The 18,463-nt window shown below is 44.7% G+C and overlaps 1 protein-coding gene and 1 long non-coding RNA gene across 3 annotated transcripts in view; both read right to left on the bottom strand.

The window, feature by feature from the left end:
• The window catches only part of LOC308608457, a 102,318-nt gene that overhangs the window by 78,102 nt on the left and 5,753 nt on the right, over window positions 1-18,463 (bottom strand). The window lies entirely within an intron of this gene.
• On the bottom strand, window positions 3,724-5,893 carry LOC308608585 (nuclear apoptosis-inducing factor 1-like). The gene is given in 3 exon segments (XM_081221824.1): window positions 3,724-4,444; window positions 5,230-5,522; window positions 5,524-5,893. Coding segments are annotated over 3 exon segments (945 nt in total). The 5' UTR covers window positions 5,712-5,893; the 3' UTR covers window positions 3,724-3,980.

The following is an 18,463-nucleotide window of genomic DNA, read 5'->3' as shown; positions in this document are numbered from 1 at the left end:
AACTATTTAGAAGGAAATGATTTTGGAGACAGGGATCCCCCAAGGCATTATGATCTCTATGGATTTATAACCCCATGTCTCCTCTCCTTTCTCCATTGCCGTTATTTTTTGGATGTCAATCTTTTTGCGTAAACAAATAATGAACTTTTATCCCATATCAATTCTATGCAATAAACATGCAGTGGACACCTACTATGTGCTAGCCATTTGTAAGCTGAAGGTGAAAAAGACAGTTTCTCATGCTCATGATCTAGGGGTACAGATTACAAACACATGGCATGTTTCAAGAAAACGAGTAACATGGTCATAGGTTTAGAAAGATTACTAAAATGACAGTATGGAGAAGAGATTTGAGGGGGAAATATTGGAGGCAGGTTACCTATTAGGCCTCTGTGCTTGCTCTCCTAGAACAGCATTTCCTGATCCATTGTGTCCTATGATCACTCTGATAACAATACAGAGACTCTCAGAGCAAATTATTTTGTCCATCTCCCACACACATTAAAAAACTTGAACAAACATTAACATAGTACCTAACAGCCTAAGGCCACATCCTTAGCATGACACAGCCCTCCTAAAAGTACCTGCCTGAAAAAAGTCAAGGCTGCCAAAAGAATGTACCCTTTGTTCCAGCCAGCACCTGAAGATACAGCCTCTGTCTCCCAGCCTCTGTGGGAGGAGAGGAGCCTAACTTTGATAAGCACCAGTTAGCAAACCCAGATACGTTGTGCAGGGACCAACCATTTCTTCCTGCTTTTTGTACATTCCCACTTCCCTGAGTCTCCACAAGCCCCTGCCATCCCTTCTCTCTCTTCACTTCTCCCTTTGAAACACCCTGTCATCTCTGTACAAATCAAAGTTGAATTCTGTTTACACTGGACCTTCTTCCCTATTGCAATAGTATATTACTGCTTAAAAATCTGTCCTTACCACTTTAATTAGTGTCTGGCTTTGTTTTATCTTTGAAACCAATTTGAAATACATTTCTAGTAAAAGCCATCCTTGCTGGCACATATGTCATTCTTTTATCTTTTATCCTCTCTCAGTTACTTTTACAGATTCAGCTCAAATTAAAACTGAATGCACCAACAGAATAGTGGGACAGGAGCCTGTGGTTGAGGATTTTGTAACAGATGGTAGCATGCAAGAGTGGGGCAACAGTATCAGTAAAGTTCATCTTTATAATGGAAAACTTTAATTTATATTATTCTTTAATCTAATAACAAAAGAGACAGATGATATGTAACCAAAGTCCCACCTTGCCAATTCAAGTTTAGATTGCTAGCAGCAGCCCTCCTTATACAGAATTAGAACATACCACACAGATAAACTATGCAACATGTAGCTATGAAAGCCAGTGTGGGAACCCCAGCAATGGGAAAACAACTCCTGTTGCTCAGGAACACTGTGGCACTGTGGCACTGTGCTGTATAGTGACATCGAGCCCAACCCTTGAAGTAAGATTCCAATTCCTCACCTATGGAAGATCATTATATATATATTTCCCCTCCTAAGTTCTGCTTTAGCTTTGTTCACTACATTTTGACATGTAGCATTTTTTATTATCCCCATTTAAGTATCTCACTATTTCCCTTATCTATACTTATAAATTCAAGTGTTACTTATTAGTATATTTTTCCAGACAAGGCCTTTTTCTGTCATCTCTTCTGACTGATATCTGATTTCATTTCATTGTGGTCAGGGGAACATATCCTGTTTGATGCTGATTCTTTAGAATTTATTTAGACTTCTTTTGTGTCAGTCGAATTTTGTGAATGTTTCATTTGTGTTAAAAAATAATGTATATTCTTGTACACCTAAAGCTAATACAATGTCATATGTCAATTACATCTCAATTAAAAAATAATGTGTATTCTGTTAGCTATAAATTCTTTTTATATCAAAAAAAGTGATATTTCTTTAATTTAAAATTATGATCTGGAAAGAACCAGTCAGTTGAAGCGATCCAAGCTTCTTCTTTATACCCAGCTGGAACAGACACAATACTGGCTCAGATTGCCAACCCCAGAGAAAAACCAAACCAAGCTGCAAACCCTCAGGAAGTCCCCGAAGCTACCCTGATGGGGCCATCAGGCTCCATGGAGGGAGGGCACCCAGGCTGCCAGGGGCTGCTGCTTTCCAGCCACACTGAGAAGACCTTTCCTTCTGCAACCCAACTCCCTCACCAGCCTGATTCCTCTCCACTGCTCTGTAGCTGGCACTACACATGTCCCCCGCAGACAGGATGGTGGTAAAGCAGTCACCTCCCAACCACCTTTGGGGGCATCTTCCCGTAATTGCAGCAGTGGAGCTGAGCAATTCTTAACGTGCCCAGAAGGGCAGCACCTTTGTTGTTTAGCTGAGATCTGGAGCCTTGAGTTTTTTGTTTGTTTGTTTGTTTTTTGCGGTACACGGGCCTCTCACTGTTGTGGCCTCTCCCGTTGTGGAGCACAGGCTCTGGACGCGCAGGCTCAGCGGCCATGGCTCACGGGCCCGGCCGCTCCGCGGCATGTGGGATCTTCCCGGACCAGGGCACGAACCCGTGTCCCCTGCATCGGCAGGCGGACTCTCAACCACTGCGCCACCAGGGAAGCCCTGGAGCCTTGAGCTTTAACCATCGGTCACGTGTGGCCAAGGCCTTGGCAGCAAAATGGCAAACTTGGGAAATGATCGGGAAAGATGCAAGGGTCTCGGTAATTGATGGCGATTCTGAAAATGAAGCAGACAAATGCCATCTGGGTAAAGTCCTTACAAATGGGGAGGAAGCATCAAGTCAGAACAGTGAACACCACCTCCTTCGGCACTCCGAGGTCGGTCTGCTCTTCCCCGAGCACAGAAGTCCAAGGTCCCACTTCTTAGCTCAGTTTCAATTCTCCCACTGCATACATTCAGGGCCAATCAGGCCTTCAGAGTCACCTAACCAGTCAGTGGGAATCTCACAAGAACACAAGGCGCTGAATACTGTGAGAACGGAGCCCAGGGTGCGATGCTGAGCAGGCTGTTTTCTGCACTGAGTTTTGGAAATGCACAGTCAGTAGAGAGGAAAGGAGGAAGGGCGTGGCCAGAGTTGCCCTCGGAAGCCTTCCCAGAGGGGTTCATGAACAGAATAAATACAACTGGCTTGCAGCAAGCCTTCTGGAAGAAGCCAACAGGTCGCCTCAGACCCACTGCAGTGGGGCGATAAGTAAAATTTACAGCACCCAAAGCCTGATGCTTGACCTGAGTCAAAAGCTGTTGGGACAAACCACCAAAGGGCTGCCCGGGGACGCAGTGGAAGACCAGATGGTGACCAAGCTGTCCCCACCACACACAGAATTCCTGAGCCCGATGGGCTGCAGCCTGGGTGTACGGCAGGGGCAGCCCAGGGCACTAACAGGGCCCCTGCTGTGCCCAGGTGCAGTGGGGTGGGGGGACAGCACGGCACTAACTAGAGCCCCCTGAGAACTGAGGCACAGTGAGAAGGAGAAAAGGGTGGGGTTTCCTCCTCAGGCCCAGCTGTCACTCTGCCTCCCAAGGGGAGGAAGAAGATATTTTTGTGCTATTGCCAGCACCACTGATGTTATCTTACTCCAAAGGATGGCACCTGGGTGGGGGGCGGGTATTTCCGCACAGACCCCCAAGCTGTGAGATGGTCCCCAGTGAGGGCCGACAGTTGTTCTAGTCCAAGTCTGGGTCATGTCACAAGCCCTGGCTCATGACAATATGGGTTCCATCACCAGCACCTGACCCCCACCTATCCAATCTTCAGGTTCTTAGCAGGACAGCTCAAGGGGTAGGGGGAAGAGAGTTTGGGTCCCAGGAACCCAACAAATTCTTTTTCCCAGTCTGCTTCATTTCTAGGAAACCGTGGACCCCTAAATGTCTATCAAACTGGGAGCCGTCCACATGGCCAGGCCTAGACTGAGGCCAACCACACAACCCACTTACAAGACCACGTGGTGTCATCCATTCACAGCAGAAGGCTGGCTCGACCCCTGCCCTCACTGGATGATGCTGTCTGGCTGCCCATTTTGGGCCACCTGTCCAGGGTCAGAGGCAGTGGTGGGGCTGGGCATGTTGCTCTGCAGGTAGCGGCGGAAATCTTTGATCATGGGCCGGAGGACCTGGATGAGGACACTCAGGGCCGCCTGGGTGCCCTCCATGGCTTGAGCCTGGCGCTCTTGGGCACAGGCCTGCACCTCCTGGGAGCGACGGATCATCTGTAGCAAGTCATTCTGCTGCTCCAGGTGCTGGGCAATCTCCTTCACATGCAGGTTGGTGACCCGCTGCTCCTGGATCAGCTTGGCTGAGTTGAGGGCTATGCGGCTCTTGAGCGCCTGCGGCTTGACTGAGGTGTCAGCATGCTGGGCCATCATCTCCACGGGGGCCTCCGCTGGCAGGGGTGGGGGGGCCTCGGCTGTGCAGTACTCTACCACTCCCTCCTCCAGCGTGTGATAGGCGGTCTCTGCGGGGACAGTTTTGATGTCATTCATAGCCGAGAAACTTTGAAGCCATTCTAGCTGGGCTGTTTGGGCCTCCAAGCATGTGGGAAAGGTCAGTCTTCTCCACCCTTTAATGCCAACATCCACTGTGTGCCCCCAACCCCACCAGGAAACCCCCTTTCTCTTCTGAGTCCTTAGGTTCTCCCAAATGACAGTGCAGTTATTCATATATTCGTCTTATCTGTCTTACTAGAATATAACCGGCCTATCTCTTAGACACCTTGGTAATCCCAGTGCCGAGCTCAGCGTTTGGCACAGAATTGCCCTAATGGTTGATGAGTGAACAGAAGGGTAGATTAACACCTGGAACCATGAGGTTCCTCAGCAGTGCCTGATGAATGTCCACCACACTGAACACCAGAATGTCTTTGTCCAGAATCGATGTCCACCTACCTATTTATTCAACAAATATGTCCTGACTGCCTACTAGGTGCTAGGCCCTGTGTTAAGTCCTGTGGAGATATAAACATGGTCTCTGTCTTCAAGGACCACACAGTTCAGTCATGGACATGAATGGTGGCAAAACAGTGGAGAGCAAGCCAGCCTGTCAGAAGTCCAGACTGCGTGCTGAGGAAGTCCCAGAGAGAACAGGATCACTTCTGTCTGGGGATCTCTTGGAAGGCCTCAGGGTCTTCCAAGACTCCCATCTGACCTTTGACCCTTGGCAGCCAACCTTCCCTGGGCTGCCCCAGCTCTTGCTGGCCCTTCCCATTTAGGCACGCCAGACTGGGTGGGAGAGGTCACTCACTCTGTGTCAGGGTGACCGTGGCTGCGGCTGCAGTAGCCGTGGGTCCAAGGGCCACGGGGTGGATCTCTGTGGTACTGGGCAGGCTGATGATGGTGGCCTCACCCAGCAGGTTGCAGATGCGCTGTTGCATGGGGGTGAGCAGTACGGGGGTTACAGCTGGGCCACCAGCGCCACTGCCACCACCTGTCCCAGGCCCACCAGCTCCGTCTTCCTCAGTGGGCCCTGGGCCCTCGCCACCCTCCACAGCCGCCCGGACCTGGGCAACCTTGCGACGGACCTCGGTCTTGGGCAACCTTGCGGCAGGTGGCCACGGCGTTGACCCTTCTCAGGATGCCATGCCATGCCACGCTCTTGGCAGCCAGAGGGACCCCAGCATTGAAGTGGTTCACCAGCAGGTGCTTCTTCAGTTCCAGCTCCTCCACGATGATCTCCACCTCTCGCTCAGAAAAGTTCATCTTCCTTTTCTTGGCTGGGATGGCCATGGTCTCTCCCCACCTTGCTTTTTAAAGAAACTATAATCCCCTAACTGCCCCAATTCCCCTTCTCGCCTTCCTCGGCCTTGCTCCTCACCCACCCCCCCTACAGGGGATAGGCCGGCCTTGTCCAAGGCCAAGTACCAGGCCTTTGGTAACCCCCCTTGCTACGCAAAGTGCGTAGGGCCCAGCCCCGACCGGCCCAGCTGCTGCCAGCCAGCTGCGTAATCTGTTAGCTATAAATTTATATACATTTGTTGATAATAATTCATTGCATCTGATACTAAGCACTTTAAATATAATAATTTATTCATTCCTCACCAAAACCTTGTGAGGTATGTATTATCATGTCCATTTTACAAAGGAACTGCTGCAAAGAAATGTTAAATAATTTTACTGAAGTCACACAGCTAGCCAAGAATAAAGGTAGAATGTGAACGCAGCCAGTCTGATGTCAGAGTCCGTGCTCTTATTGTGTTATTTATGTCTTCCAGTTCATTGGGGGTTTTTTGGTAGCTGTAGCCTTGTCTATCAATTTCCAATAGAACTGTGTTAATAATACCAACTAAAATTTCTGAATTGTCTTTTCTCTGTAGTTCTGTCATTTACAGCTTTATAGTGCTTTTCTCATGATCCTTGTATCTTCTTGATTTTTCTTGTTACCAGTAAATAACACCCCATTTGTCTTTTATGATGTTTTCACTTCAAATTCTACTTTATGTGACATAAAATTGCTATAATATCTTTTCTTTAGCTTACATGTGTCTCATAATTTGCCATCCCTTTATTTTTATTTTATGTGCACTTTTGTTTTAAGTGCTTCAGCAATAGGGTAACCATATAATTTACTGTTGCAATTGCCTAACCTGTAGAGTAGGGTGGTGGCAGGATGAGGAGAGGAAGTTTAGGAGCTGGCCCCCTTGCCTGCACATGTTATTGGTTCTCCACTGCAGTCAGGCTGCAGGTCCCAGTAGCAATCGGTGGTATCCCACCACCTTTGGCTGGAATTGCATTGGTGCTGGGCTAGGTGTAGCTTTCCCTCCTTGCAGTAGGAATGGGGTGGATGATGATATTCTCCCAACAATATGATGGTGCAGGACTGGGGGATGGGGTTAAGCACCAAGTCAAGAAGCTCTTCCCCAAATTTGCATCCATCTATGATCTCTGTGTACATTCGCTTTCTAAGTGATTTTATCTTTTCTCATGACATTAAATTCACCTATGGTCTCATAAATCCCAATTACATGGCTCTAGGCCAGATCCAACATCCCCCTTCAGCTCTAGAATTAAATATTCAATTAAATTCGACTTGGATATCTAACAGGTACCTTGAATTTGCCAAATCCATAACATGTCCCTGAACACACACCATCACCCTAGCTTATCTCCCTTAATGGTAATTCCTTTCTACCAAATGATCAGGCAAAAACATTGGAGTTAACTCTGACACAGCCAATTTTGTTCACAAAACCAATCTAGTCCATTAGCACTTCAAAAGATATCTAGAAACAAGTCAGTTCTCACCACATTCCAGTAACATTATGGTCCAAATATTATCTCTTAACTGGATTATCGCAATAGCCTTCAAACCGATCTCCCTGCTTCTGCCCTTTTGATCCAGGCCTCAATGTGATCATAATACATTGGCCAGAGATATTCGGTTATTTGGTTAAAACATGTCAGACTGCACCTCTGCTTAAAACTTTGAAATAGCTTCTTACTTTTTTCTGAATAAAATTCAAAATCCATACTCTATTACATGATCATCCTGCACGACCAACCTTCTGGCTACTTCTCTGAACTCATCTTCTACCACGCATCCCTGTACTGACTGGTTGGTATCCTTAATCCTAACCCAACCCTAACTTAACTCAAACACATCATGCATGGTATTTTGGTGCGTTTGGAGCTTTCCCTGACTAGAGCATTCTGTTCTGTCTCCAAATATCTGCATGGCTTGTTCCCTCACTTCCTTCAGATCTTTGCTCAAATATCACCCTATAAGAAAAAGATCACTGCATACAAAATGGCAACCACTCTCCTTCTACTATGCCCTATGCCCCTTACCATAAATTACTTTTCCAGAGTGTTTATCACATAAATTAACTCCTTTATTAATTAAGCATATTAGAAAAAATCTTTTAATCCATGTTGTTTAATAGGTGACCTAATAATGTTAATTGCTCGCATTTTGGGTGTTTTCTAATAGCCAGACATAATGCTAAGCACCTTACATACATATCATTCACTGTGAAAAGTGGATCAGATAAACAGACACAGTCACTTACATATGTGCATATAAGCATCCGCACCCAACTCTCCCACCTCCACATCTGCCTCGCCTGGGCTGACCTGCTCTTCCACCTCAACCTGCCTAGATGCCACTGTAATCTTTAAGAACTGTTTTCTTGGGCTTCCCTGGGGGCGCAGTGGTTAGGAATCTGCCAGCCCATGCAGGGGACACAGGTTCGAGCCCTAGTTCAGGAAGATCCCACATGCTGCAGAGCAGCTAGGCCCGTGTGCCACAACTACTGAGCCTGCGCTCTACAGCCCGTGCGCCTAGAGCCGGTGCTCCATGACGAGAGAGGCCACCACAATGAGAGGCCCACACACGGCAATGAACAGTAGCCCCCGCTCACTGCAACTAAAAAAAGAAAGCCCATGTGCAGCAACGAAGACCCAACGCAGCCAAAAATAAATTAATTAATTAATTAATTTAAAAAAAGAATTGTTTTCTTTTAGAAACAGGGGTCATGCTATGCATTTAAACTTTTCTAATTTGTTCTCACTTAAAATATGCCATGAAAGTCCTTCAAGATCAATAGCTGTATCTTGTATTACATTTTAAAATTCAACGTTCTAACCCGTGAAAATATATTGAGTGTAAATTGGGAAGTGCTGATTTAACAGTTTAATTTTTCCACAAATATCTAATTTTCCCACAGCATTTAATCTTAGTACTGTTTTCAATTCTGTCAGTTCTTGATCCAAAACCAGGCAGGGGGAGGGGGGAATGGACAAGTTAATCCCCATGTCTCACCAAAATTCTCAGAAAAAAATCCGAAAAGTGTTTTGAGACGTCTGAAAAGATTCGGCACAAGATCAGGAGTTGCACTTTACAACATGAAGCATAAAAGTGTGGTGCACGGGGTTCTCCTCAGTGATCAGAACAAGTCATAGAGCAGCCTGCAGACTAGGACGCGACGCCCAGCGTGACTCAGGCCTTGCCCATCCGCGCTCCCAGTGGGAGATCCCCGCTTCCAGCTGGAGACCGTGGAGCTGCCCAGCAGGGAAGGCCAGGCCGGAGCAGCAGATCACACTGGGTGTGAGGGATGGGCAGCTTTAATTTTTAATTTGTTTTAATTTGGTAGTCTTATAATTCCATTTTAATATCCAGAAAAAGAAATATCTCTCATTACTCTTTAATTTCATTTTGTGAATGAATTCCCCAAAGCTGACACAGGTGACTGTTTAAGTTTGAATTTATTTTAAACTAAACGAAATGTACTTCCATCCGGAGATGGTTCAGAGCCAGCCACCTGTGGCTAGTGGTTGCCATCTTGGGCAGCACAGAGGTAAAACATTTCTAACGCAAATGAAATAAAAATCAACATCTTAAATGCATAATCTTGCTGTACAGAAATGGAGATACATCCATTGATTCAAAGCTTTGCTAAATCCCTCAGCAACACTGTAAAGCTTTATTTTATAGCTTCTCGAAGGTACTTTGTCATTGTTATTCAAAGAGCGGGTGTTATCTGATTTTTAGAGGTGGGAGAATTTGAGATCTGGAGAAACTGAGGGGCTCGGTAGGAACACACATGTGCATTCACATTTATCTTGCTGCGTATTTTCCTTGATATTTTACTTACGTAAGTATCACTTGCTCATCCTAAGGGATGCAGTGCTGCAAAGATGCAGGAGCAGACATACGGTGGTCTCCCCAACCCTGGTCGTCCATGGCTGCCCATCCCTCACACCCAGTGTGATCTGCTGCTCCGGCCTGGCCTTCCCTGCTGGGCAGCTCCATGGTCTCCAGCTGGAAGCGGGGATCTCCCACTGGGAGCGCGGATGGGCAAGGCCTGAGTCACGCTGGGCGTCGCATCCTAGTCTGCAGGTTGCTCTATGACTTGTTCTGATCACTGAGGAGAACCCCGTGCACCACACTTTTATGCTTCATGTTGTAAAGTGCAACTCCTGATCTTGTGCCGAATCTTTTCAGACGTCTCAAAACACTTTTCGGATTTTTTTCTGAGAATTTTGGTGAGACATGGGGATTAACTTGTCTGTTCCCCCCTCCCCCTGCCTCAGCCACAAACATTCCATATGATTCCATATGCCTGTTGTCCACTGGGCTCCATTCTGATCCGTTGTCCGTGTCAACACCCATGTCTCCCCAGTACTATCTTCATTGTAGAGCACAATTTGCCACGGCCAGTGCCCCTCATTCCTTTGCTTTTGTGGCCAGTTTCATGAATCTTCTCACCACCTTATTGTGGCAGGCAGGGTTTAATACCGTATGGCACATAAATCATTTGGAATGTCCTGCCTCCAAGAGCAGAATTCCAGTTGAGAGCCGTGGGCGCTGGGCTGCCTGGACCCACGCCAGGCAGCGGGGCCACGTGTGTTTCTTCCCTCCTTTCAAGCCCTCGTGCAAGTTCGAGGGTGTCTTCATTCTTGTTCTGGACACATCAGAGCCGGCTTCTCACTGGGGTTTTACATCCTTTCTTCCTGTTGTGAAGGGCTGCTCTCCACGCTCTTTGCTGAGTCTTCTCCTGTCGGCCCGCCTTGCTGGACCATCTTTTGAGTTCTCAGGGAGTTTCACTTGAAGTTCTTGAGTTTTCAGGGGGGTAATTTTATCCTTTCCATGGGGGGCATTTGGAGACCTGAACCTGGAGAAAGGGAGTCCCCAGCCCCCAGCACTGCCCCCTTTCTGTGCACTTGGGTTTGCAGCTCCTTGGCTGACATGATAGGGACCTTCCCTTATGGAATTGGCACTTGGAGGGGATGGTGGTGGCCCCTGGCCCCCCAGGTACTCAGGGCAGCAGCGGGAGACCCCAATGTACTAGTGACCTGTTGGTGAAAAGAACTGTCACTAGACCCTGGGGGTGAAATGGAGCCTGTAAGGGGCTCATCTCTGGTGCTCAGAGCCTGGCAGGTGGGCTCTTAGTGAGAAAACATGTATGTAAAGTGGTTAGTTAGGCCCCAAAACAACACTATAATCATCCCTCACTTTTTTTTTTTTTTTTTTGCGGTACACGGGCCTCTCACTGTTGTGGCCTCTCCCATACCGGAGCACAGGCTCCGGACGTGCAGGCTCAGCGGCCATGGCTCACGGGCCCAGCTGCTCCGCAGCATGTGGGATCTTCCCAGACCGGGGCACAAACCCGTATCCCCTGCATCGGCAGGCGGACTCTCAACCACTGCACCACCAGGGAAGCCCCATCCCTCACTTTTTTAGGTCAGTTCCCAATTTACAGAACTGTTTTCACATTTGTTGGCTCACTTTGTCCTCACAATGAAAATTAAGTTAGAAGTAATAACAGAATCCACTTATCCACATGTACATTAGAGTACAGTGCACAGTGTTCAGGTGTATTCAGTGAGCAACAGATGAGATCATCCTGGTCAAAGCACTTCATGCAAAGTCTGATACTTCAGCAAACATGGGACAAATGCCTCATCTTATGGTTATTTCTCCACTTCTCCTCCAGCCCCCCTCCCCTCCTCTCCTAATGTCCTCCTCCTTTCTCTCTCCCTTCCTTCCATCCTCTCCTCTCTTCTCTCCCCTGCTCTCCCCTCTCCTCCTTCCCTCCCTCTCTTCCTTCCTTCTTTCTTCCCTTCCTTACCCCTCCTCTTCCCTCCCCTTCCCTCCTCTCTCCCTCTCGAGTCCTCTCCTTCTTTCCCCTCCCTTCTCCCCTCTCCTACCTTTTCACGCTCCTCCCCTTCTTTCCTCCTCTTTTGTGAACCTTCCTTCCCTCCTTCTCTTTCCTCTTCACTCCTCCCCTCCCCTCCCCTCTCCTCTCCTTTCCTCTCCCTTCTCTGGTTTCTTCTTCACTCTGATCTCCTCTCCTTCCCTCCCCTCTTCTCTCCTGTCTCCTGTCCTCTTTCCTCTCCCCTCTGCGTTCCTCTCCTCCTGTCTCCCCTTCCCTCTTTCTCTTTTCTTCTTTCCTTCCTTCCTCCAACCTCTTCCCCCCTTCTTTCTGCTACTCATTCTCCTCTCCTCCCACTGTCATTCCTCTCTTCCTCTTCAGCATATTCAAACATATCGATGATTTTATTTTGTCCTGCTATGAGGTTCAACATGTTGTTCATAATGATCTCTCACTTAGTATCACTCCAAAGCTATTACCCTTGGAAAATACTCTTTCATGTTTTAACATTCAATTGATTAACCTATGAGGAATGCATTTGAGTATGTGAAAAGAAGAATATTTTCTGGCCTTTTCTCCACAAATCTAGTATTTCCCTTATTCCATTTTAACTACCAGTTCTGTTCCAATGATATCTCTGAATTCTTTAGTCGACATTTTTTTTAACTTTGTGATAAGCACACTTAACATGAGATTTACCCCCTTAAATGTTTATGTACACAATACTGTTCATTATAGGCACAGTGTTGTAGAGCCAATCTCTAAAACTTCTTCATGTTGCGTAACTGAAAATCTATACCTTTTGAACAGCAATTCCCTATTTCCCCCATTCCCAGTCCCTGGTAACAATACCTTATATAGTGCCTTGATTCAGAATTTACTGTCTGGTATTGAAAATGCTCATCCACTGACTCAAAATATCTTTTTAATTTTTTTGTAAAGTTGTGATTTTTTCAATATTGTCACTGAAGTCTTAATGACAAATTTATTCTGAGTGGAGTTTTCCCCCTTGTGTATTCTAGTTGATTACTGCTGGTATATAAGAAAACTATAGATCTAAGTGTATATTTTTAATTTTTCTGTCCAACTTTAAGAAATGGCTTGCTAGTAGTTCTCACTGTTTTTCAATGAGTGCTACTGAATGTTCTATATTGTTAATGTTACCTATGTCTTAGACACATAGCCGGGAAACATACTGATGATGATCAGTATGATCACATTACTGATGTGATGATCATCACATTCAGTAAATGCTGTTTATGAGTTCTGAAACTGAAAATTTTTTCAATCTCCTTGCTTTAGGGTTTATACCACATTTCTCATCCCACCACCCCAACCATTTCCTTTACTCCAGATTGTTTCAACTGTGTTCTGAGAAGGGCCTCAGGTAAGTATGTTTTGGGAGGATTTAGGTGCCAACTGATCAAGGAATGTTCTAGTAACCACATGAAAACCAATCTCACTAGGAACAATTCTGTATAAAGTGTCACTGTCTAATAGAAACATGTAGAGACACATACATAATTTTAAATTTTCTACCAGCCACATTTTAAAAGTACAAAAGGAGCAGGTTGAAACAACCTTAGTAATCTATTTTTATTTACCTGGATACATCCAAAGTATAATTTCAATTGGTAATCAATATAAGAAGCATATCAATGAAATATTTTCCTTTTTTCACACAAAGTGCTTAAAATCTGGTTTGTATTTTACACTTGCATCATATCTCCGCTTGGACTGGCCACATTTTAAGTGCTGATAGACACGTGGCTAGTGGCTACCATACTGAACAACATGGTGACACTTTAGTGGTGATTAAGCTTGCTAATGGGTTGGATTAATCACAGTGCTCATAAGTTAAGAGCCAAGTATATTAGTTCTCAAGGACTAAACAAACTACTATCAATACATTTGCTTTGTTAGATGTGTTACTGCATATTAAAATTATGTCTAGATAGTGTTCGGTTTATAGCAGTATTTTCATGTGTGTTGGCTCTTATTTAATCCTCTTAACAGATCATTGAGGCAGAAGTAATAACATTATCTGTCATGACTTTTATTATGCAGATTAAATGAGCTGAACCACATAAAAGCTCTTAGCACAATGCTTGAAATGTCAGTGAGAACTTGGTAAATGTTAACAATTGTCATCTTTTTTTTTTGCGGTACGAGGGCCTCTCACTGTTGTGGCCTCTCCCGTTGCGGAGCACAGGCTCTGGACGCACAGGCTCAGCGGCCATGGCTCACGGGCCCAGCTGCTCCAGGGCATGTCAGCCATGGCTCAAGGGCCTAGCTGCTCCACAGCATGTGGGATCTTCCCGGACCGGGACCGGGACATGAACCCGTGCCCCCTACATTGGGAGGCGGACTCTCAACCACTGCGCCACGAGGGAAGCCCCAACAATTGTCATCTTAATTGTCATTATCAGTCATGAGGCCGGAAATTATCCCTTTTTACAGACTGGGAAGCTTGAGACTTGAAGACTTTAATTTGTTTAATGTGGTAGAAGCTAAGTTTAATTTTTTAAAATGCATGAAATTTTAATTAAAAGACACTACTTGCTTATTCTAATATTTGAAACAATTCACAAATACATAAAGAAAAAATATTAGTAATCAATTCCTATACCCAGCCTCAGCCATTACCCAAATCCCTGTACTCATCTGTCCACACTGTTTTCCTTGCTCACACAACCATCTACTAACTCATATGTACACATTTAAGGCTTTTTTTATCCACCTCATCTTTGTCTGTGCAAGTATGAGCTCATTCTATAAGAACATTTTTCTGCAACTTGCTTTCTTTCCTTAACAAGAGATAGTGCATGTCCTTTTTGGGATCAGTGGGATTTTATGGCTCATATTTTATACTCTATCTCTTTAACCCATATGGAATTTATTTGGGTAAATACTACGAATGTGAGATTTTTTAACTTTACTTGTGTGTGTGTGCGCACACTAATATGCAACTGGGCTTTGTAATATTTGAGCTTTCAATTTTGTTATATTTATCCTTCAGTCACTTCTTTTTTCTCCAGTTTCATTAAGATATAATTGACAGGGCTTCTGTGGTGGCGCAGTGGTTGAGAGTCCGCCTGCCAATGCAGGGGACATGGGTTCGTGCCCGGGTCCGGGAAGATCTCACATGCTGCGAAGCAGCTGGGCCTGTGAGCCATGGCCGCGGAGCCTGCACATCCGGAGCCTGTGCTCCGCAATGGGAGAGGCCATAACAATGTGAGGCCGGTGTACCGCAAAAAAAAAAAAAAAAGATATAATTGACATACAACACTGTATAAGTTTAAGGTGTACAGCATACTGATTTGACTTACATATATCATGAAATGACTACTGCAATAAGTTTAGTGAACACCCATCATGTTATATACATACAAAACTTAAGAAATAGAAAAAAATTTTTTCCTTGTGATGAGGACCCTTAGGATTTACTTTCTGAACAACTTTCATATATAATGTACAGCAGTGCTAATTATATTGATCATATTGTACATTACAGCCCTAGTACTTAGTTATCTTATAACTGGAAGTTTGCACCTTTTGACTGTCTTCCTCCAGTTCCCCCTCCCCTTCAGTCACTTCTTGAACCAGATACTCAATTGTTTTAATTATGATAGCTACACCCTGCCACTTGGTATTCATTCAACAAATATTTGTTGGTGCCAATTACGTGCCATCATTAAACAAAAGAACCAAGAATACTTGTCCTCAGAGAACTTGCATTCTAGGAGGGTGGAGGTGGCACAGATATAAGTAAATTATCTACCATTAGAAAGTGATAAAGGTCAAGGGGAAAAATACGCATCCACGTTAAAGGGGATGTGGAGTTCTGGTATGCGGACTGGTTGTAAAATGAAGGAAAGTGGTCAAGGGAAGTCTTGAAGGGTAAGAGAATATGCCACTCCAAACTATGCCACTTTGATATTTTGATTATTTTGAGCTGTAGGCTTTTGAAAACAATAGCAACTTTAGGAAGAGGCTTTTTCTGAACTCCCCTTATCTGCCTATTGACAGATCCTCCAAAAGGAACTCAACTGTCATAGACCCTCTCCCTCGGAGTTTCATCAACCAGGTAAGACGGACTTTTATCACAGGATAGGAGGCTAGAAGTCAACACTACAGCCAGACACACGTTCTCACAAACCATCATACTTCCCATCTATTCTTCTAAAGGTCCCTTCACCTTTCTTAAAAATTATTTACTCTCCCCTAAGAGGCCTACATACCATCTCCGCCTTCCCTATTAAGATGGTATTTAAGTCTGAATTCTAAGCACCTCTGAGTTACTCTCCCTGAGTATCTCCCATGTGTACAGGAGGTATACATGTTAATAAACTTGCTTGTTTTTCTCTTGTTAATCTGTCTTTTATGACTTGGGTCTCCACCAAGAACTCAGATGGGTAGAGAAAAAATTATTTGTCCTCCTCTATAGTCTCAATGAGAAGGTGATTTCTGAGCAAATATCTAGAACATGTGAAGGATGTGAGAGAGGAATAACATGAGCCAGCATAGAAGAGCGTACCTAAGGAACATCCTATGCAAATGCCCTGAGGAGAGTGGCTGCTCGGCTCTAAGAACATCAAGGCCAGTGTGGCTGGAGTGCACACTGGGAGAGTGTTTAGGGATGAAGTTCAGGAAACTAAAGGGAAGCTCGTTAAACAGGGCTCTGCAAGCCACTGCACCGACTGGCTTTTAATCCTAGTTCAATAGGGGAGCCACTGCAGGTTTGGTGCTGCAAAGTATTTATCTGACTTACCAGTTAAAACAATTATTTTGTATATATTTTTAAAAGGAGTGCCTACAGGTTTTACTAATGAATAGAATGTCCAGTATTTGAGATAGAGAGGTCTCCAGTTCAAGGAGAATATGGGGCTGGTTCGGAGATGAGTTAAATTTAATATGACTGTTAGCCATGCACACAGACATGCTGAATAGGCAAGTGTGTCCTCTGGAGTTCAGGAGGAAAGCTTAAGCTGGAAATATAAAATTAGGTGTCATTAGCATTTGGATGGTATTTAAAGCCATGAGACTGGAAACATTCATTCAGGGTGAGTACGGAGAGAGAAAAGAGAGTGGGATCCCAGAGCTGAACCCAAAGGCATTCCAACCTTATGACAACAAGGAAGAGAGAATCCAGCGAAAGAGGCTAAAAAGGAAAAGCCAGTGACTTAAGCAGAAGACTAAGAGAAAATAAGTGCCTTGGAGGCCAAGTGAATCAAGTGTTACCAGAGGGGATACAACTGAGCATTAGGTTTCTTTCTGAGTTGAAGGCAATGCTGTAAATTTGATTGTGGTGATGGGTGTACACCTCTAAACTGACTAAAACTCACTGAATTGTACTACATGAAACCAGTGAATTTTATGGTATGTAATTTATACCTCTAATTTTTTTTAAAGACCAGGACTGCCATGCTCAGCCACACTACCTGCAGTGCTCTACTCAGGAAGGTGGCCTTGCATTGATGACAATGTGAACTGCAACTTTCTGAGTGGAGAAATGCTCAACAAAGTAACACTGGGGGTGGCCTTGGGAACACAGTGGGGGTAAAGCACAGAGCTGCTCTCGCTTGAGTCCCTGGTAGAAAAATTAATAATACAAATGAGTGAATGAACGCATTGGGGTGAAACATTTTTTCCTTTGCCTCAGGCTATGCTATGGCTCCACAGAAGGCTGGCTGACCCCAATTTTTTAATATTAATTTCCCGTATCTATGTGTTTCCCTCTGTCTGAAACTGTATCAGGATTTCTCCCCAGAAACAATCCTGAATCCGTAAAAAATGACAGAGGATGCTATGAATTTGACCCTTAAACCCTCCAGTGGGGCTTCCCTGGTGGTGCAGTGGTTGAGAATCTGCCTGCCAATGCAGGGGACACGGGTTTGAGCCCTGGTCTGGGAAGATCCCACATGCCGCGGAGCAACTAGCCCCGTGAGCCACAATTACTGAGCCTGCGCGTCTGGAGCCTGTGCTCTGCAACAAGAGAGGCCACGATACTGAGAGGCCCGTGCACCGCGATGAGGAGTGGACCCCAGTTGCCGCAACTAGAGAAAGCCCTCGCACAGAAACGAAGACCCAACACAGCCATAAATAAATAAATAAAAATTAAAAAAAATATTCACAGCTTTTTGGAGGTATAAAGGATATATAATAAACTGCACATATTAAAATGTGAACTATGATAATTTTTGACATTTATATACACATGAGAACCTATCCATCATCTCCAAATTTTCCTCATGCAACTTTGTAACCCCGTCTTTCCTGTTAATCCCTGCTGCCTTTCTCCAACCTCAAACCAAGGCAAATACTGATATGCTTTCTGTGACAATAGATCAGTTTAAATATTCTGGAAATTTATGTAGATGGAATCAAACAATACACATTCTTTTCTGTCTTCTTTCTTTCACTCAGCATAATTATTTTGCGATTAATCCATGTAGCTGTGTGTATCTTTGCTTATTCATTTCTGTGGCTGAATCGTATTCCACTGTATGGATATACCAAATTTTGTTTAGCCATACCCTTGTTGGTGTACATTTCGGTTGTTTCTATTGTTTTTGGCCATTATGAGTAAATCTGTTATGAACATTTGTGTATAGTTCTTTGCATCACATATGTTTTCATGTCTCTTGGATAAATACCAAGGTTTAGAACGGACTGATCATGTGGTAGTAAATGTTTAGCTTTTTACGAATCTGCTAAATTGTTTCCCAAAATTATTGTGCCATTTACATTCTGACCAGAGGTGTAATAGTGTTCCAGTGAGCTACATCCTCACGGACACAGTATCAACAGTATTTTCAATTTTAGACCTTCTAATAAGTACCCAGTAGATTCTAATTGTGATATAGCATTTCCCTAATGACTAAGCAT

This window comes from Mesoplodon bidens (assembly GCF_964165515.1).
Source record: "Mesoplodon bidens genome assembly, chromosome: X".
NCBI lineage: Eukaryota > Metazoa > Chordata > Mammalia > Artiodactyla > Ziphiidae > Mesoplodon > Mesoplodon bidens.
Note: the sequence above shows the minus strand (reverse complement) of the source record. Positions and strands in the feature narration are given on the sequence as shown.